This window comes from Trichoplax adhaerens, genomic scaffold, assembly GCF_000150275.1.
Source record: "Trichoplax adhaerens TRIADscaffold_4 genomic scaffold, whole genome shotgun sequence".
Classification (NCBI taxonomy): Eukaryota; Metazoa; Placozoa; class Uniplacotomia; order Trichoplacea; family Trichoplacidae; genus Trichoplax; species Trichoplax adhaerens.
This window is the reverse complement of record NW_002060946.1, coordinates 5,113,662-5,135,039: the sequence shown is the minus strand read 5'-3', so window position 1 is coordinate 5,135,039 and position 21,378 is coordinate 5,113,662. Positions and strand designations below refer to the sequence as shown.

Genomic DNA, 21,378 nt, shown 5'->3' with positions numbered 1-21,378 from the left:
GCATCTGTCCTTAACGGATTGACAAGCACCCATTCAGCCCTCTGCTTCTGGATGAGTTCTTTTCATGTAGCCTNTGATCAATGTCATCGCTCCGACCCTGAACAGCAAGGCAAAGAGCCTCTGAAGCTGTCAGGGTTTTGAATGGAAGCCATGTCATGGTTTTATTTTTAGTAGTGCATGATTGATTGACCATGGCATGGTTTTATTTTAAGTAGTGCATGATCCATTGACCATGCCATGGTTTTATTTGTTGTAGTGCATGATCCATTGACCATGCCATGGTTTTATTTGTTGTAGTGCATGATCCATTGACCATGCCATGGTTTTAGTCTTTGTAGTGTATAATTAATTGACCATGCCATGGTTTTAGTCTTGTAGTGTATGACCATGCCGTAGTTTCATTTTTTGTAGTGCATGACCATTAATGACCATGCCATCGTTTCATTTCTTGTAGTCCATGGCCATGCCATCGTTTCATTTTATGCAGTCCATGGCCATGCCATCTCCCGCTTCTTTTGGTGGCTGATTTGTGCCTCGACCGTACGGTCCATGGCCTTGCCAGCAATTCAATTAATTAATTAATTAATTAATTAATTCATTCATTAAATTGAATTGAATTGAAGAACGTCCAACCTGGTGGTACACCTGGACGGAGGGTTGAAGCTAAGGTGGTATCGTGTTTCACGGAGTGCAATCAATCAATCAAGAGCAACGTCGTCCATTCGGTGTATCAGCATAACCTCCATCTCTTCGCAACGACAGCTTCAGACTGAGGCCGTCGGTATGGTATGGGTTAGCTTCCCTTCAAGGGTTGGCTTGCTTCTATTGTTGACTGACAAGCCACGTGATCTCACCCATCCTGGACCACCAGGGGAACCCACTGGTTTACAAGGGTTAGTATACCCGCTAGCCAGCATACCATGTACTATGGTAGAGTGTGGTGGCCACCCGGTGACAAGTTTACCCCCCCAGTTGGAGAGGAAAGGCGGACTTGGAGAAGCAGCCATTAAAAAGGGATTCAAAACCTTTGCTGGAAATAGAAGTCAAATCTTGCTGTAGATTGACTTAGTTGGAAGCTAAGTGCAGTTGGAATACCCTCTTGGTTGGCCCATTGCAGTCGATTCTTGAGGTAAATGATTGGTAAGAGGTGATTGTGTTGGTTGAGATCAAGGCTAATCCAAGCAAACAGTTGGGCTTGGGACTTGCTCATTTTGAAAAGAGTTTTCAAACATAATTTCTTTGTTGCCACACCGTCTTCATCCGATACAAATATTTTCTTTCTACAACAGTAGAGTACAGTAGGCCAATCCGATCATAACAGTCAGAGTTTTCTATTGCATTCTACAAGAGAGAGAGAGAGAGAGAGATGGATTGACTCAATCCATCAGCAGAAAAATCCGACTGGACATCTTGATTCGACGTCCATTATTTCATCGCATTGCATACAACAACATCGTCGTCATTCTTCAACACTCCATTTTGATGGACAATTTTTTTTATTTTTTTCTCCTACTTAATCTAGGTCTTGAACAAACTCAACCAATTTCGCATCCATCCTGCGATAAAGCGCAGGCTGTTGATCCATAAATTATTATTACAGCCATTGGCAATCGCAAATCGGCCACCAGTTCTCCTGGTATAGCGCCAACACCATTTGTGGTCCATACCCACATTGATTGGAGAGTTTGGGCAAACGAGGTAAGTTATGCCCGACTTTAGCCTATTCTCATCCATTTCAATCTTGAATTTTCTCTTTCATGCACATTGTGTCACGTTCCATTATCCTACATAGAATTGTGTTTAGAATTGCCTTGATCAATGTTGTTATGATAATCGGCTTATTATTGCATTGGGCAAATTAGACAACATGCATGCACTTGCATGATAGTAAATCGAATAGGACTACACTACAGTTTGCAGTCAATGGTGAAAAGGGCTCGTCAACAAGCTTTCCCACATTTTCCCACTTGAAACGTACTAGCTGACTCCAGATCGACTCTTGCATTCTTTTTACAACTACACACGTACTGTATCCCTTTTCTATCCATGAATCAATCATTTTAGAATGAGTGACTTTACAATGCTAAGCAATCTATCTTTCAAAACAGTCAATCAAAATTCATCGACTACCATGCCAACTCAATCATTCCCTCACTATTTGACAATGACAACTGGCTTGAAACGGATTGATTGAACATTATATTACCACTGCCTTGCATCATCATAGTTATCCAATTGCTCAGTCCTTGTAAAACACTACAAAGTACCTACTGCACAAAATGCTGTCAATTAGCCGTTACTCATGAAACTGCCGTAGAGAATTGATTCTCACTGGCAAGATCAAGCTGAACAATTACCCAAGCCAGTCATAGCATAGGGTATCATGAAATGTTGTAGTCCCTAAGGACAAGGATTAAACTACTAAGCCAATGACAGTAGTATTCTAGGTACAAAAGGATAGTCTATTCTTGATGATCGCCACGGGTGGATTTTGTTGTTGGACTTTTTGACTGCCATCATCGACCACCTTGGTAAGCCTAAACCATTTGTAGCGACATGACAGTAGGTTGCAAAGTTGCAAGAGTATCGCCTTGTTTTCATTTTGCTACCAAAAAAAGATCATGGCTACAATGATGCACATCCAGTTGTCGAATGCAGTCGACTCATGACTCTTCAAAGCAGTATTGACGATCTACTATGGCTTTAAGGAATTTGACCGTTTGCTACTGTTTTTGCTGTTGACATTGTTGATTTGTTTGCCAGTGCCGGTTGTACTACCATGCCTATAGTACCGGCGTTTTCCATGACATACTGTATCCACAATGCCGCCCTAGTTGTACATCTACTTTCGTTGAAATGTTGGCGTGGGATGTTGTTGGCCTCTACTTGCTGAGATGATGCAATAATATCCCATGACAGAGTTGCAATGACAAGAATTACAAACCGGTCATGTTTTTTTTTTTTCCTTTGAAGGTCACAAAAGCCCTGCCGATAAAGTAATTTCAATTATTTGTATAGTCAATTTGAATGCATTTGCCATTCGTTGAATACTACAGGGACAAATACGATGCCTTCTCCGATACAATAGTGCCAAGTAGGCAATAGCACTGTAATAATATGATGACAACAAGAATGGCGATTCTGTACATTAAATCAATCACGTGCAATGTGAAAGATCAATGCTAAAGGTACTAACTAGCTAGTAGTATTTTGTATTTATAAATGAGTTATCAATGCCATCATCGAATTGGACAATGTTGCTATTCTACAAATCCATGTCTTGCATGTTTTTATTCTTCACGCCACGCGCGATGGTAAATGATCCAATGTTGGATAACTCAGTGGCACTAAACTACAGTACAGATCAGTTGTCTTTCATGATCGATTTTGGATCGATCATGAAAAAAAGGGATAATCATTCCAATATTGTCAACGGATAGAGTAGAGTGTTATCCAATTGACTTGATCAGAAATGCTGTTGGACATCGTTTGATGACCGTGTGGAATGATTGAATACAACTGTGTGGAGATGCAAATCCATGCCTTGCATGTTTTTATTCTTCACGCCAAGCGCGATGGTAAATGATCCAATGTTGGATAACTCAGTGGCACTAAACTACAGTACAGCTCAGTTGTCTTTTAGCAAATGATCGATCATGAAAAACGCATAATCATTCCAATTTTCCAATATTGTCAACGGATAGAGTAGAGTGTTATCCAATTGACTTGATCGGAAATGCTGTTGGACATCGTTTGATGACCGTGTGGAATGATTGAATACAACTGTGTGGAGATGCAAATCCATGTCTTGCATGTTTTTATTCTTCACGCCAAGCGCGATCGTAAATGATCCAATGTTGGATAACTCAGTGGCACTAAACTACAGTACAGATCAGTTGTCTTTTAGCAAATGAAATGATCGATCATGAAAAACGCATAATCATTCCAATTTTCCAATATTGTCAACGGATAGAGTAGAGTGTTATCCAATTGACTTGATCGGAAATGCTGTTGGACATCGTTTGATGACCGTATACATGATGGAATGATTGAATACAACTGTGTGGAGATGCAAATGATTGTAAAACAGCCAATTTTTCAGAACTTGGTTGCCTTTTTTTTTTCCTTTATCAAAATGAACCTTTTTTTCCACATTATCGTGATTTTACGCCACACGCTATCGTGAAAGATCAAATTTTCCACAACTCAATGGCGATCAGTCTATTCAAATTCAATGATGAAAAAATGAATCGTGTTCTTCAAATTTTCAATATTGTTAACGGGATATACAGTAGTAGGGTAAGATTCAATTAACTTGATCCCAAATAGTATTGCACTCGACATCATGTGGATGATAAAGTGATCCAGTACAACTGTGTCTATGCATAGAAATGATAGTAATAGATTCCAATGTCGATAACTCAATTGCGATACATTAAGGATTGTTTTCTGCTGCCGTAATTGTATAAAAAATGAATAATGAAAAAAATGAAATCAGATTCAAATTTTATAATATTATCAACAACGGCAGTAGAGTAGAGTGTACTTCAATCGACTTGATCCCAAATGATGGTTTTACATCATTTCGATGGCCATGTAAATGATAAAGAGATTTAGGATAACTGTGTGTGTATGCGGAAACGATAGGAATGGAGGCATTGGGACTACTGTTAATTGCAGTGTTCCCTCTTCTTTTAGACTACTGGAGAAGGATGCACTGTTTAATATTGGTGTATACTACAGTGTGTATTAGCGCTGGAAGGCCTACGTTGCTAATTATTTTGTTTGCTAGCTCACTATTGAACAGGAAAGGCGGATATCGCTAAACGTTTTAATGGGATTAATCCTACTATCAATTAGACATTTTTTCGTTGTCTAAGCAAATCACGGCTATTGTGCCAATGCCTATATGAACAGATGATCCTATCAAAACATCCAGTATGTAGATATATTCAGTGCATAACTTCCGATGGGCTTCTGGCAAGAAAATGCTGGCGTATTACCTACCATTCCTCTAGTGGATGTTTATTACATGATTGTCTCAATACTGTAGATTAATGCAGATTAACTTTGGATAATTTAATTTAGTATGACCTCATCAATGAATTCTCCAAATAATTGAAAACACTACGTATTGCATGGTTGCTTTATGATCACTATATTGGTTGACAAAGATTTTACAAATGTTTCAGAACTACAAGATGCTAACCGTTTTAGACAGTTGTGCAATTAATTAATTTAAAACACTACATATTGCATGGTTGCTTTATCATCACTAGTATATTGGTTGACAAAGATTATTTTACAAATGTTTCAGAACCACAAGATACTAACCGTTTTAGACAGTTGTGCAATTAATTGAAAACACTACATTTGCATGGTTGCTTTATGATCACTAGTATATTGGTTGACAAAGATTTTACAAATGTTTCAGAACCACAAGATGCTAACCGTTTTAGACAGTTGTGAAATGAATTGAAAACACTACATTTGCATGGTTGCTTTATGATCACTAGTATATTGGTTGACAAAGATTTTTTTACAAATGTTTCAGAACTACAAGATGCTAACCGTTTTAGACAGTTGTGCAATTAATTAATTTAAAACACTACATATTGCATGATTGCTTTATGATCACTAGTATATTGGTTGACAAAGATTTTACAAATGTTTCAGAACCACAAGATGCTAACCGTTTTAGACAGTTGTGCAATCAATTGAAAACACTACATATTGCATGGTTGCTTTATCATCACTAGTATATTGGTTGACAAAGATTTTTTTACAAATGTTTCAAAAGTACATGATGCCAACCGTTTTAGACAGTTGTGCTGTATACTAAAAAGGGAAGCCTACCCCATACTGTAATGTATCCCTGTCAGCCCGAGCTAATACTCTTGTCATATAAATACTACTGCGATCCAAAATGCTGAAAGCTTAAATGTAATTTTTTCGATTCCATTAAAAGCAAACAAACTACAAAAAGGCTCATACTTTCATTGGCTGACCATATGATATTTCTGAATGGAGTGGTAATCCAATTTTTAAAAGGTGATGGCGTAAACATCTAATTTAATTGTCCGGATAATAAGCAACTTCGTTTTTTTGTTATTTTCACCCATAAAACCAATTAATTATTACTGTCCAGTAATTTTACCATCAGTTTCTTCAAATACTATGTTTACCCAATTACCAATCGCCTGCAATGTTGCAAAACATCGTGGAGCATTTTAAAAGCGCTTAGCTTATTTTAATGAGATGCAGTCTTTCTTCTGTCATGAATTGAGCCATTTTCTCTCCGCTTGTAATACCAAGAACAGACTTGATTGCTGCCGTTCATTTCTTCCTTCATGTAAGCAATCGTACAGTAGGTGCTCAACCGTCGTTATACAGTATTTTTATCAATTTCTCCATGTTTATCAACCTGCTTCCTTAGGCATTCTCGCTATTAATTTCGTCCTTCATGTACAAACGCATATGCAGTACTGTAGTTACAATACCGATTTCTCGATGTTGATCAAACCTCTCGCTTACTGAGATCTAAAATGGATAAGCAACGGCCTACTGTGCATACATACTTGATTAATAAGAAATGTATCCATGAGTTTACCAATCTATACGTGAAGCTGAATACTTAGGATGTTGTGTCCATCATTGGCGACCGATCTTTCCGTAATTAACTTCGCTTTAACTAGAATGGAGGAGCGGCGCGTCCATTCAGTGTTGGATACATACTAATTCCTGAAGAATTTTATATTTGAATTGTCGGCGCCAGCTAGCGCTGTGCAGATATACACTCTGGCGAAATTCTACCTGCTAAAAGAGACAAACACCAAGAAGTTTGATTAATTAATACGATACTGTAGACGAGTAAACTGTGTCTGTAGAGTGGACAGTGTATTAAGGGCACATCAGGGTTCAATTGAAATACACGATGTGGGATGTTTATCTACAGTACAGTGTTTTTATTTTATGCCGATAAATTTTGCATTAATAGTGCATTAATTGCTCGTATTGATATGTTATCGTAATTTATCTACTATAGTAGATAGTAGGTAGGTACGGTATATCACTTTACTCTACTTTTTAACTTTGCTTCTCTTGATACTACTACTAAACATTGTAAAAACGCCACATCTGTAGACGCATCATCATACAGCATAGAGAATAGCGATCACTTAGAAGTAATTTTGTTATATTGCTGCTGTTCGCTACAGATCAACATTGAAATTGTTACAGAATGTAAGAATAGCTAAACAGCAAATTACACTTTTCCCCTTACTAAAATATTTTATTATAGTTACTGGTATGAATTAATTTAAAGATGGGAGTGATAAAGTCTTACATGTTATAGGCATAAAGAATGTTGTTTTGATCGCATGTCTGGAATAGAGACTGTTTTGACGTCTTGATAGTAATTTACATTAAACTTGTTTGTTTAGTAAATGCCTTTATTTCTTAATAATTTTGACGCTCCTATCATAAAATACGATAGCTAGCTACAGTATAGTGTACATCTTTCCTTGCTAAAATTTCATGAATTGGATAAGTAAGTTATACTCATAGACCACGTATACTGCTCTTATTTAGCTATAATTCCTACCAGCTGCTATTGCGATAAAAATCTTATAAGCCTCTTATAATGGCCGACGAGAAAGATCTCGAAGTAAATAATGAGAAATCAATGCAACTAAATGGGATGGGTGAAAAAGCACCTGAAGATGATGAACAGCAAGAAACTCGATTACGTTGGGATAATAAAGCTCAATTTATATTGGCGACTATCGGCTTTGCTGTTGGCCTAGGAAATGTTTGGAGATTTCCTTACTTAGTTCAGAAGAACGGTGGAGGTAATTACACGCTATGCGTTTGTGAGTTACCAACGTTGCTTTACTAATTAGCTTGCTTTCCTCTTGAGAGGCTTGATTTTCGATTGTCGTTGAATGCGATGGAAAATAAAGTATGCATTTGATACTGATGTTGGATACGTGAATAGTTCAATATTACTACAATCGTAGATCGAATTGAATTTTACCATACATTCCCACGATACTATCAGTAAAGATATAACCTCTATCGATGAACTGCTCTTTACTTCTTCAAATTTTGACCACCAATATCCAATAAATTATGCAGATTTATCTAATGATATTCAAACAGAAATTTGAAATTCGGTAAACAAATTTCTTTCAGGTGCTTTCCTTATCCCGTATTTCATAATGTTAGTCATCGAAGGAATACCCATTTTTCACTTGGAATTGGCTATTGGTCAGAGATTACGTAATGGCCCTGTTGGGTCCTGGAATCTTATTTCTCCGAAATTAAAAGGTGTTGGAGTAGCTGGCTTATTAGTATCCATCGTTGCCTCCTCCTACTATATCATTATCATTGCGTACTGTTTAATGTACCTCTTCAGTTCTTTTCAAGTGGTCCTTCCTTGGAGTCGTTGTCCAACGTATACACCGCCCGGTCAACCCGCTAATGTGACACTTCCTGTAGAAGAATGCGCCAATAGTAACCCTGTTGTATACTTTTTCTTCCGTGAAGTGAACGATGTCTCTAACAACATTAATATAAGTGGTGGTTTATACTGGAAATTAACCTTATGCTTGCTAGGCGGTTGGATTATCATTTATTGCAGTATCCTCAAGGGTATTAAATCATCTGGAAAGGTACGGTCAATCATTAGTGAGCAAAGAGAGAGCTAGCTCTTGCTCGATTTTACTGTAGCTAGTCATGTATTTATGGTATTGGTTTTAGAATCAATTAGCGCATAATGTTATCGTTTCCTTATTCATACTAGGTCATATACTTCACTGCAACATTCCCGTATTTGGTATTATTCATTTTCATGATTCGTGGATTTACGTTACATGGATTTGAAAACGGCTTATTACATCTAGTAACACCTCAAGTAAGTTCCACTGTGAATTAAGCATGAAGTGAAACTAGAATTATGCGTACGATATTGAATTGGACAATTAATTGACTACAAATCGATTAATTTGAAATAAAAATTGTGCTAATTTTGTTTATATTTTAATTTGGCAAGTTTGAAAAGCTGAGAGACCCACTGGTCTGGTTAGATGCTGCAACACAAATATTTTATTCTCTAGGTGTTGGTTTCGGTTCACTAATAGCTTTTGCTAGTTACAATCCAATCAAGAATAAATGTGGAAGAGATGCAGTTTGTGTATCGTTAGTCAACTGTTGTACTTCGCTTTTTGCTGCTGTTGTTGTATTTTCCGTGCTGGGTCATATGGCTACTACTAAATATGATGCGTGTATAAGTTCAGTTAATGCAACGATGGGCATGGAAGCTGCTTTAAACAAATGCAAAATTGCGGACTATCTTGACTCGGTATTTATTGTTGCATTAACTGAAACTACAATTGTTAAATACATCCGTGTAGTACTGGAAAAGTATTGCTAAAAAGGTAACTTTTTAATCATTTCCATTTTTAATTTCAATTTTAAAGGTCGGTAGTGGCCCTGGCCTCGTATTTATTGTTTTTGCTGATATTATTGCTGGCTTCTCTCCTCCACAATTTTGGTCAATAATATTTTATTTCATGTTACTAACTCTTGGCATTGATAGCATTTTTGGCGCAATGGAAACAATCCTTACAACACTCACGGATTCTGCATACTTTAAAAAGATCAGGAAAGAAGTTCTTGCAGGTAGTCTTTACATACCGTTAGCCTCGTATGTAAATTAAATATTTGCAAATCAAAAATAGAGTTATCGATTTATAATTGCAGCATCTCGTACAAAAGTATTATTTGCTGATGCTACATAAATTCTTTCCGGATTTGACCTATTTTCTAACTAAGTCTAACAAGCTGTATTTTCTTTTACTGTAGCTGGGATCTGCTTCTGTCTATTTTTGTTTGGCTTCATTTTTACTCAACGCTCTGGTCTCTATTTCGTTGAAGTCTTTGATGCAGTAAGCTTGCCGATTCCGTTACTTGTTATCGCATTGGCTGAGGTATCTGGAATTCTATTCGTTTATGGTCCGAAAAGGTAAGATATCAAACACTCTTTTTTACTCTAATAGATAAAACTACTACTTATGATTTGTAAGCTATCAAATGAGTTGGGCAGTAGTTAGTTCGGACTGCTGGTTAATAACTGGTATTGTTTGCAATTTCAGATTATGTAATGATATCGAATACATGACTGGAGATCAACCAAACCTGTACTGGAAAGCTTGCTGGTTTATAATAACTCCATTATCAATCGTTGTGATCATAATTGCAACTATTATTCAGCTCGCTCAATCAACGCTGATGTACAGCCAGTGGTCAAAAGAGACGGTATGGCTACTTTTGGGCATCGATTAATTCTAATTTATGTTATGTGTGACTGTCTCCAGATTAAGTACTTCAAAGCTAAGATTTATGTATAGTAAAATATCGCTGTAAATTTAAAGTGTAATCACATATTGCTTTTTGATCTGTATAGGCTTCGGGAGCGTCACTTCCGTATCCTGGATGGCTAACGGCCTTTATGTTTTGCGTAATCTTGTTGCCGATCCTCGCAATACCTGGCGCAGCGCTTGTAGAATTCTTTAAAACGAAAAATCTAACATTGCATGAATTGGATGGTTCTTATCGCAATGAAAACCCCAAACAACAGAACGGAATATCAACAAGTTAAGAAATAGCTGTTTTAAAACTAATAAAGGAAGAAAATTTTCACTCCAGAATATCTAAGAAACAATGGTTAATAGCATATGTCCTCAACAACACATTTGAATGTGATTAGCAAATCTGCTATCACTTTTCAATCTGCTCTTAATGTGTAATTTCATCATATAAAATTATACTTGTATGTCCACGTAATTTTAGAAATGCTGAGAATGGTCTTTGGAATGATCAACCGACTGTTTTAACTGTATTGCTTAAGAATTATCTAAATTTCGTATAGCTGTAGAGTCAAAGTATTTTATTACCATTTAGGTACATCTAAATGATAATTTTAAAGCGACTTCCTATCGTATGTTGCTTGTGTGACTACGGACCTTTGTATTTTAGTTGCTATTTAGGCGTGCGTCGATTAAGTGACGAATAAGACGTGTGCTACTCCTATAAAGCATACCACATCATATATAATCGTTTTAACTTAAACATTATAGTATTGAAGCCACATACAGTACTCGTATATTAACTAATATTTGATTCCGTAATTGGTAGCATTGCCCGTTCTTCGTATTCTATCGAATAAATTTTAAATATCTGTTGAAAACTTTAATTAAGAGATTCTGATGTGCATGTACAGTAGTAACCTGATGCAAGTAGGAAGGATTAATTTCGTGGTAGTAGAATTAGCTGATTGGTCTAAGGATGGAAGAATGGAAGCTTCTGTCAAAATAGGCCTATACAATATACATGGTATTGTTTATACTCATCGCTGAATTTCCATTTTAAAAATCGGTGAGAAGCCAATTACTCAATTGCAAATTTGGATCTTTATTACCAACAAGATCGACTATTGTATTGCATAACAACAATTCTGCTAAGTTAAGCAATGGTACGTAGTACCGTACTTAAATGTGTGCTTATATGGAAAAATTTTAAGAATAACAATAGTAGTATTAAGCGTTTTGAGCAAATTATCTGTCTGCTATGTACTTGCGCTTAGCTTTTAAATTAAAGTATGTTTGTACTTAATGGCGATAATCGAAAGCTTAAATATTCTATACCGTATTGGTTAGATGATAATGCTAGCGAAGAGCGCTGGAAATACTGAATTTTTATACTGTAGTTGCCATTCGCGGAAGTATTTCTCTATCTTGAACTTTTAGACCCGTATATGCGAGAGATGATAGAGGAATGATTTTAAAGAATGAATTCACATCTTAAATGTAAAAAACATGTGCGATGAAGCTTAACCTGAATACTATGTGTACACATTCGCATGCATGATTTGCCCTCATTGAATAAGATCAAATTTGCTTAAAGAGGAAACTCCTATAGCATTGAGTTCAAATATTTTTTACTTGGAATAACTTCTGGTAAACATTGTTATGTTGCAGTGTAGCCAGCTATACAATTTCGCCAATCTGTTTGTTGATGGTTTGATATAAAAATTTGATATCAATGTTACAAAAGACCTTTAGGTAATCGATAAGGAAGCGATACTCTTGCTAGAATACTCATATAATGTTCTCTGCTTGCTTACATTTTATCCTTCTCACAGTGTAATAGTGAATAGTTTTCTCTGGAGTTGATTAGAGTGTAAATCTAACCTATAATTATCTATCAGCTCTTACCAATAGACCGTGTACTCGCACCTATCCATCATGCAATTGAACAACACTTGCAATGCTTTCTTTTTCAATGCAGGAAATAATTTTATAGCATCAATGGGAAGAGATTTTGTTTTGGAATGTTCCTTACTCATATGGCGATTTTGATTTACGTTAATAAATAACTACAAGGCGCAATCATTACCGTACTTGAAAGGAAACATCTTTAGTTTGCCATTCAATATTATGCCGGCCAAATTGATTCTATGATCGATACTTATATGCACAACTAATCTTTTTAGGCCACAATAATATAGCATTGGTAGGGTTAATTTTAGAAAAATTTCACAACTTTACAAGCAAATCCATGCATACAATCGTCATCAAATATTATCCTTGCAGTCTAAAGGAAGTTTGGAGTAGTAATCAACCTGTCCTAAATCATGATTATTTCCAATCATGAATTTTCTATATATTGCTCACTTTTGTAACAGAAAATTAAACAGGATTTATATCATAATAATGACTATATTTAGTAGATAAATGCATTCACTTTTGGCTACTGCTATAATCCGAAAGGAAAGTGATATTATTATCATCATTCCCTAAATAAGAATTGGATGACTCTGAAATCATCATTAACTTTAATTATCAACTTTATACCTATTAATCACTTTGTAAATGGAGCATATACCAACATCTGCATCATGGAGATCGTTCCATTTAGTAAATAAATGCATTTACTCTCTACTAGTGCTATCCTACTAATAAAAAAAACGATTGTGTCGTCGTCATTTGCCAAATTGGAATCTAATGATTCTGAAATAATTTGACGTTCTAGTTAAATCAATATCATCAGATTATCGTGTAGGGATTTTATTGAGTGCGATTATTTATTGGATGGTAATTGAAATTACCCCTTAGCCATCGCAATCCGGAATAGAATACACGCTGTTCTATATTAGCCGTGATTGGAAGGAGCAAGTGGTGCTTGGTATGGAATCAAGTCCACGTCACTGATAGCGATATTTTTGTTAAGCAATCATAATATTTTGATTGCATCACAGGAAGGTATCCTTAAAAAGTTGCCACACTGTCATTTTATAGTTGATATTAACCATAACCTATAAAAGAATCCATTCTATAGAAAATCTATCGTTGTTGATACTGTATCGCCTACACTCAATCTCATCTAGAAAACCATTTTATAACCTCATTTCTTTCATTGACAGACGCTTTATTTGCCTCACTAACCGCCTAATTTTTTCTGCTGTCACTTGCATAAATTAAATTAAATACGGTTAGCTATGAAACAGGAAGATCAAAAACGAGAGAAATGGGATAATAAAGTCCAAGCTTTCTTGTCATTAATTGGTTTTGCTGTTGGTGTTGCTAATTTCTGGCGATTTCCTTATATGTGTCAAAAAAATGGCGGAGGTAATTACAGTCGATGACTAGATCACTTCTGTTTCTAAATTGAACTTTTATCTGTTTGTGTGCATGCAATAAGATAGTTAGCGATACCTATTTTACCGGTAGTCTTACAAATGAATCATAGCTACCATTAAATAATTCTCAATATAGACACGACGTATTGGCGGTTACATTTTGCCGATTCTCGTCCAATTTTAGACGAATACTTTTCTCTACGTTAAACGGAAACCTATCATCAGTCTCTATACCAATTATACCCTATTTTATTCAATTTTAGTCACAGAAGAATCATATCTTCAATAAATAGTACTATATCTCTATTCAGCCATGAGTGTACTTTGGTTGATAATGTTGTCACTTTTAATAACTTTTTCATTCCCCAAAATCCTATATGACATCATCCTATCGTTTTCTTTCAATATCAAGCTAAAATGTAGCAGCACTTTTATCCAACTATTTATCAATTGCATATTGAGAGATGTTAGTTTTGTGCTATAATGATGGCAATCCATTTTATCCTCTCATTTTTGGCTTGTTCATTAGTCATCAGAACTTTCTTAATACCTTTATCGATATCTTGCACATAATTTCAAGAAAATATCAGTTATTATTTTCAAGCTAAGAACTTTAATGCCATTTTTCTACAGTATATGATTTTGAATTCATAAGCATTAGTATTGGCGTTAGAGCTTTATACATGCTTGCTATGTCGAATAAATGTGCTTGCACTTACATTAGAAGGAAAGCAGGACTGGAAACGCCTATTACTAAAGTGAAGTAGACCCACTTGGAGTTATTAATCTTGGATAAAATCATACAGCGCCTAATCTATAGATTGCTTTTTGCTTGGCCAACGATAAATTAATCCATTTAGATTAAAGTAGTCATAGCAGTTGTTATAGAAAAATCGAAATTGATTTTCTTGTTTTCCATAAATTAAATCGATCGGCAATATTCCAGCTAATGCGATTTCATGCTATACAGTATGGCAATACACACTTGTTGATTCAAGGAAATTTTTTGATCGCTTTATAGGAACTTTCTTAATTCCTTATGCTGTCATGACACTTATCATCGGCTTTCCTCTAACTTATATTGAATTATTGGTTGGCCAAAAATTTCAAAAGGGCCCATTATTAGCTTGGGGGGCCATTTCTCCTTATGCTCGTGGTATCGGAATCGCTTCATGTATTTGTTGTTGCATTGGAGCTTCTTACTATGCTGCTGTCTTGGGCTATAGTATATTTTACTTTTCCAATTCCTTCCGATCTCCATTGCCTTGGAGCCAATGTCCAATTATTCGTAATGAATCCAATTTTACTCATGCTAAGGTTGATCCTGAATGCAGTATAGCTCAACCAGCGGTGTATTATTTTTATAAGGAAACGCTCGATGCAACCCATTCTATCAATGATGGCGGCGGTATTTACTGGAAAGCCATAATTTGTTTAGCTGCGGGATGGATAATCCTTTATTTCTGTTTGATGCAAGGGATCAAATCAAGTGGCAAGGTAAAATTCTTAACTATACACTAATCTACAAGTCTATTTGATTGTTTCTAAGTTTAAATTAGTTTTCCTGTTCCAACATAGCTTCATTTCGGTTTCTTGATCTATCTCACGCATTATTAAATATTTTTAAGCTATACGTAGCACACCTCAGTATTGCTACCAGACGCAGTCGATAACTAGGAATCATTTATTTTTAAGTTGAAAACAGTTTTCCATTTCCAACACCGCTTCAATTCAATTTTTTGATCCTCCTCGTACATTAATATTTCTTAAGCTATACGTACCACGCCTTAATAAATAAATTATTCCAAGTTAAAAATAGTTTTCCAGTTGCAATACAGCTTCATTTTGATTTCTTGATCCATCTTGCATATTAATATTTACTTAGCTATACCATGGACCACTGGAAGAGAATTTAAGTTTTCTTCTAGAGGTCCATAGTTATACGTAGCATACCTTATTATTGCTATTAGACGCCAATTATAACTAGAAATAAATTTTCTGCTCAAACACAGCTACAACTCGATTCCTTGATCCATCTTGCGCATTAATATTTATTAAGCTATACGTATATCCCACCACCACCACCAGTGACAAAGTCTACATTCGCCAACGCTAATGAAAAACATCTCTTGCTGACTTCAAGAGACGTGATTAGCGACATCACCAAATAGATCAGTTCCAACGACCAAATACTATAGTATAGTTATAGCGTCGCTGATAGTGTAGACGAGGTAGTCAGAGAATTACTACTATTTATTACTGAAGATGTCTTGATAATTCAATAGCAATTGACAAACTAGTTGACTACCTAAGCGACTAACTAACTAACTAACTAAAAAGTGGTCTTCAGTGCATTTTCATATTAATCAAAGACTAAATAAATTATATGAAGAAACGATAATTAATAAAACGTCAATTCACAAAAACGATATTTAATATTACTCAATAATTACAACGAGCTTACGCATTGTAACTGCGTAACACACTTTAATATTGCTACCAAATGCTATCAATAATTAGGAAGAAACTTTTTTCAAGTTTAAATTCATTTTTCTGTTCCAACACTGTGTCAATTCAATTTCTTGACCCTTCTCAGCCATTAATATTTTCTTAAGCTATACTTTTACTACGCCTTAGTATTCCAAATACAGCTAGGAATAATTTATTTTCAAGTTGAAATAGTTTTCCTGTTCCAACACAGCTTCAGTTCGATTTCTTGATCCATCTCATACATTAAAATTTATTAAGCTATACCATCAACCGCTAGAAGAGAACCTAGGTTTTCTTCTAGTAGTCCATGGCTATCGTAGTACATCTTAGTATTCATATCTGACGACAGCTATAACTAGGAATAATTTATTTTCAACTTTAAAATAGTTTTCTGTTCCGACATTGCTTCAATTCGATTTCTTGATCTATCTCGTATATTAAAAATTTTAAATTATGACATCGACTAATAGAAGAGAACCTAGATTTTTGTGCTAGTAGTCCATAGTTATAAATAGTTCGCCTTAGTATTCATATTAAACGCCAACTATAATTAGGAATAACTTTATTCTTAAATTAAATATAGTTTTTCGGCTCCAACGCAGCTGCAACTCGATTCCTTGATCCATCTCATGCCTCAACATTTATTAAACTATACATACCACATCTTAGTATTGCTATCAGACGTCAATTAGAACTAGGAATAAATTTACTACTTTGGAAATATTTCTATTTTATTATTACGAAACCATGTTCCTAATTTATATCTAAGTTACACGCTAATAAATTATAGTTCGTTGGAATTGCTGTTTAGAAGTTTCGGTAGACAACAAAGAGGCACTTGTTGTGGTTATTTATGATTATTTATATCTGTATGTCCAATCAACAAAAGTGCTAATTAAGCAAGCTAGTTTTACGCTGATTAGCAGTCGTATTATTTTATAGGAGAAGTCAGTCTTCTCTCAGTAGGTTTTCTAAGTTAGTTGAAGGACATAAAACAGCTACTGTAATATCTTAAGGACATTTCACGAAAGCAACTTAGTGACCGTTATTTAATAGTACGGATTTATGCTTTTTGCAATGGTAACGTTATGAATACGAACGTAAACTTATTAAGGTAATCTAAATTAATGTGCTTATTTAATAATCTTTAACGACGAGAAATAAATGATACGAAAAATGGCTAGATTGAAAAAAATGTAAAGGAAGAAATTGAAATGAATGTTCAAACTTTGATTATTCACTACCTTATGATGCATTCAGAAGTCTATAGCTTAGTTCATCAACTATGGCTGCTAAAATTATTCATAATTTAGTAATCACCTAGATGAATTAATAAAAACTGTAGATGTATGGATCTATCGCTAGGACGATAGCATGTGCTAAAAATGAGAATTTATTATGATTATACTTACCTTTTGAGAACGTTTACCGTAGGATAAGATGGAGAAGTAGCAATATTGCAAACGTTCGATAGTGATAAATTTATCACGGCAATATATTTTATTGGATTTACTTAAGTTATTTAGTTTGCTATATAGCTGGAGAGCAGACGTAAATGTTATTAATCGTTCTAAAGTATAGAGACTTTTATTCTTTCGGTTGTTGACTGCAATGTCCTGCTTCGTCAAATATATCAATAAAAGTAGGATAGTGTAAGCTATCAAAAAGAATACTAGTGACAAATAATGGTCTAGTATCAATTCACAGAATAAAATCACGTTAACTGTCATTTTTCAAACTATTTTTGGACAGCAAAAAAGCGCTACGATAATGCCCCATATTTTATATTTCTGTAAATAAGATCAAGTCAAGGTTTGTAAATGTTACAACTGGAATGTACTTATCTGCAAATTATAGCGTAGATAGAGAGCATAGAGGGCTGATATAAAAGTGCTATTAATCCTTCTAAAACAAACGTAGTTTTATCCTTTTCTTCGTTCTTGATTGCGATATTCTTCTTCGTTATATAATTCAGTAAAGTAGGATAGCGTAAGTCATAGAGGCTTCTGCGAGGAATTACTCTTAGAAGTCCCTAGCTACCAATAGGATCATGTTTTTTAATCTTTATTTCTGTAAACGTGATCAAATCAAGGTTCACCAATGTTACGACTGAAAAATGAGCATAAGCACTAATGCATATTATTTGCAAGTTATAGCGTAGATACAAATATATAGAAATTTAGGATTTTAATTTAGTTAACGAAAATGAGAATTTCAAATGATTCATTTTTGTACTGCACCTTTTTCATGCGCTTCTTGTTGTCTCATGATTTGTCTTTAATTTTCGATAGGTAGTGTATGTTACTGCAACACTTCCGTATGTCTTTTTAATTGCTTTCTTGGTCCGTGGTATGACGTTGCCTGGCCATGAGAATGGCTTAGCAGAACTTATTAGGCCTAATGTGAGTCATTATAGAAATTTTGATAGCTCTTTCTGTAGCGTGTATTCCATAAATTAAGAAAAGCTTGCCTAAAAATGAATCCTATTTGACGCCATTTTTAGATAACTGCTCTCCGTAATCCTTACGTTTGGAAAGACGCAGCGGCGCAAATTTTCTACTCACTAGGGGGCGGTTTCGGTGCTTATATCGCCTTAGGCAGTTATAACCCGCCGCAAATGAAAACTGCTAGATATGCAGTTAGTGTGGTCCTTATTAATGCTCTAACATCTCTACTAGCCGCTACAGTAGTCTTTAGTATTCTCGGGTCTTCGGCAACCCAGATCTTTAATCAGTGTTTGAAAACGGCTTCGGTCAATCCTGCAACGTTTAACGGCACAGAATATGGATCTTGTAGCATGAGAAAAATCCTACTTAGCGTAAGTGAAAATAAAATACCTGCAACCCCCAAGATACTGCCAGTCTTTCAGTGTAAATAAATAAGCTACTTTCATCTGCCAATGTCACAAGGCAATAAGCTTTTATTTCCAATTATATCATAATCTATATCTTGAATACATGAAATTCTTTATTATATTCATATACCTTAGGAAATTTATTTTTATTTATCGGCTTAATGTATGTTCGTATATTGCCATGAAATAGGCTAAATTGAATAGCAATATTTTTCTTGCGGCAAATGATTAACCATACGTAACTTACTATCTATTATTCTGTCGATCAATGTGTGTTGCAATGAAAGCTAAATTACCTTCGATAATGTAGCACGTAATTGATATGAAAATTTTGATCAATAGCTAACCCTATAAGCATAATAACATTTTCGAGCTCAATATTTATAGTCCCTAGGTGATTTTTAGTTTTTAAATTCAAGTGATTTAATAGAATACAATTATGAAGATCTTGTGATCTAGCAGAAACAGAAAACTTTAATGCTAGTAAAGAAAGCTTCATAAAATATCTTAAAATAAAGTAAAAAAATACCTACAATGATGCAAGGTTACGTAACTCAAATGTATAGTGATTTTCTGAGTTAGTATATCTTGCGTTCTTCCATAAATATTATTTATTAAGGAGATTTGCATTCAATGAAAATCTGATGATCTTATGTTTATTACATTTTGATTTGGATTATTACCCACTGATACTTATCCAATGCTATTGAACGATTTTTATGATAATTTTAGTTTGGACAAGGTCCTGGCTTAGCCTTTATTGCATTTTCAACAGTTTTACAACAATTCCATGGTGCCCAAGTTTGGTCTGCTCTCTTCTTCTTCATGTTGTTTACGATGGGGATCGATAGTTTATTTGGAATTATAGAAGTGGTCTCCACGTCTATTCGCGATACTCGCTTCTTTAGTAGGTGGCCGAGACAAATTGTGCTAGGTATGGTGATTTACTTTATCCGTTTCGTGTTAGTGCTATGCTAAGTAACGATACCTCACGTCGCTTCATTAAGCATATGCAGTTATTACCTGTCCCTGTTATGCAATACGACAGCTATCAAAAAATTTCTAGATAGAATTGGAAAATTGGTAGGAAGTTTCTCAAAAGCTGTATCTTCGTAGTACTTTTGCACTATTACTATTTATTCTATTGAAGAATCTAATAAGGTTTACAGACTTGCACTATAGCAATTACAAAATTTTTAGATAGATATAATTGCAAAATCGATAGAAAGCCTTTTCGGAAGATGTAGGTTCGGAATAGTTTTACATTATTACTATTGAGCAGTCCACTAAGGCTTTTAGATCTGAGCCAAGGTGCAAATTAAGGCAATCGATAAATAATTTGATATTTCATTGCATTGAGTAAATACATTTATGACCTACCACTGATATTTAGCACTATAGCAATTTTAAATTTACGGATAGAATTGCAGAATCGATAGGAAACCTTTTAAGAGAATGTATCTTCGTAGTATTTTTTACATTATTACCGTATTTATTCCATTGAATAATTTAATAAGACTTCAGAGTTGATCTTTGGCTATGGTGCAAATTAAGACTCCCGATGAATAATTCGATATTTTTTGCTGTTCTTTCATACTATAATCTGTAATCTTTACACTATGGTGAATAATAAATGAGATTGAAATTTTATAAATTAGAATGACGTAAAATTGTATTACTTTTCTCTTACTCAGCAATTTACTGCCTTCGTTACTTAATCAACAATTTGTAAATTTATCAATTTCTTTAGTCGTAAAGCATGGCATTATATAAAATCAGTTATTTTTAAAAAGATTAATTTATTTTAATAAAAATCTTTATCCTATTACCTTCTATAGCTTTACTTTGTAGCTTATTCTTTGCAATTGGCTTAATCGTTGTCCAAAGATCTGGTGGATATTATTTAGAAATTGCAGATAATCATTTTATAGCTTTGGCATTGCTGGTGATTGCAATGAGCGAATGTATCGTTGTTGCCTTCCACGATTCGTATCACAGGTTAGCATAATCATAACAATTATTTTAAGCTACTAGCATTCTAGCGGAAATTAAGTAAGCATTCCATTGAATACATTATAGTAATGGTATCATCGATATACTTCTATTTTTATACTCGTGCAAGCATAGTTAAGCTCAAGAGAAGATATTTATTACACTATTAAATATAAATGTTACACATATAATTTATGCCTTTCCTGTTACTAAATCTTTTCCAGATGTCATCGCTAATTTATTATACTTGTTTTTATTGCTCGTTTAATCACTTAACTACTCTTATCGATCTATCTACAATAATTTTGCTTTAAAAGAGCCAATCCCGAAAGAACAATTATGC

The 21,378-nt window shown here is 34.7% G+C and overlaps 3 protein-coding genes across 3 annotated transcripts in view; all 3 read left to right on the top strand.

Moving 5' to 3' along the window:
• The window catches only part of TRIADDRAFT_55777 (uncharacterized protein), a gene marked incomplete at both ends in the record, with an annotated part of 4,223 nt that extends 1,846 nt beyond the window's left edge, over positions 1 to 2,377 (top strand). Inside the window, 5 exons of the mRNA XM_002112054.1 lie at positions 455 to 540; positions 624 to 671; positions 763 to 1,042; positions 1,601 to 1,698; positions 2,318 to 2,377. Of these exons, the coding sequence (XP_002112090.1) occupies positions 455 to 540; positions 624 to 671; positions 763 to 1,042; positions 1,601 to 1,698; positions 2,318 to 2,377 (572 nt within the window). The remainder of the gene's footprint in view (positions 1 to 454; positions 541 to 623; positions 672 to 762; positions 1,043 to 1,600; positions 1,699 to 2,317) is intronic.
• A 5,322-nt stretch (positions 2,378 to 7,699) lies between these two features.
• On the top strand, positions 7,700 to 10,717 carry TRIADDRAFT_37600 (uncharacterized protein; the record flags this gene model as incomplete). Its single annotated transcript, XM_002112053.1, has 8 exons — positions 7,700 to 7,850; positions 8,194 to 8,672; positions 8,804 to 8,914; positions 9,053 to 9,361; positions 9,480 to 9,684; positions 9,865 to 10,024; positions 10,155 to 10,317; positions 10,466 to 10,717. 8 exons carry the CDS (start codon positions 7,700 to 7,702, stop codon positions 10,658 to 10,660), a joined length of 1,773 nt encoding a protein of 590 aa, XP_002112089.1. The 3' UTR covers positions 10,661 to 10,717.
• Positions 10,718 to 13,558: 2,841 nt separating this feature from the next.
• Positions 13,559 to 21,051, top strand: TRIADDRAFT_37598 (uncharacterized protein; the record flags this gene model as incomplete). The annotated part of the gene is made up of 6 exons (XM_002112052.1): positions 13,559 to 13,688; positions 14,721 to 15,196; positions 18,481 to 18,591; positions 18,693 to 19,049; positions 19,776 to 19,977; positions 20,882 to 21,051. The coding sequence occupies 6 exons, from the start codon at positions 13,559 to 13,561 to the stop codon at positions 21,049 to 21,051; spliced, it is 1,446 nt and encodes a 481-aa protein (XP_002112088.1).
• Between the last annotated feature and the right edge of the window lie 327 nt (positions 21,052 to 21,378).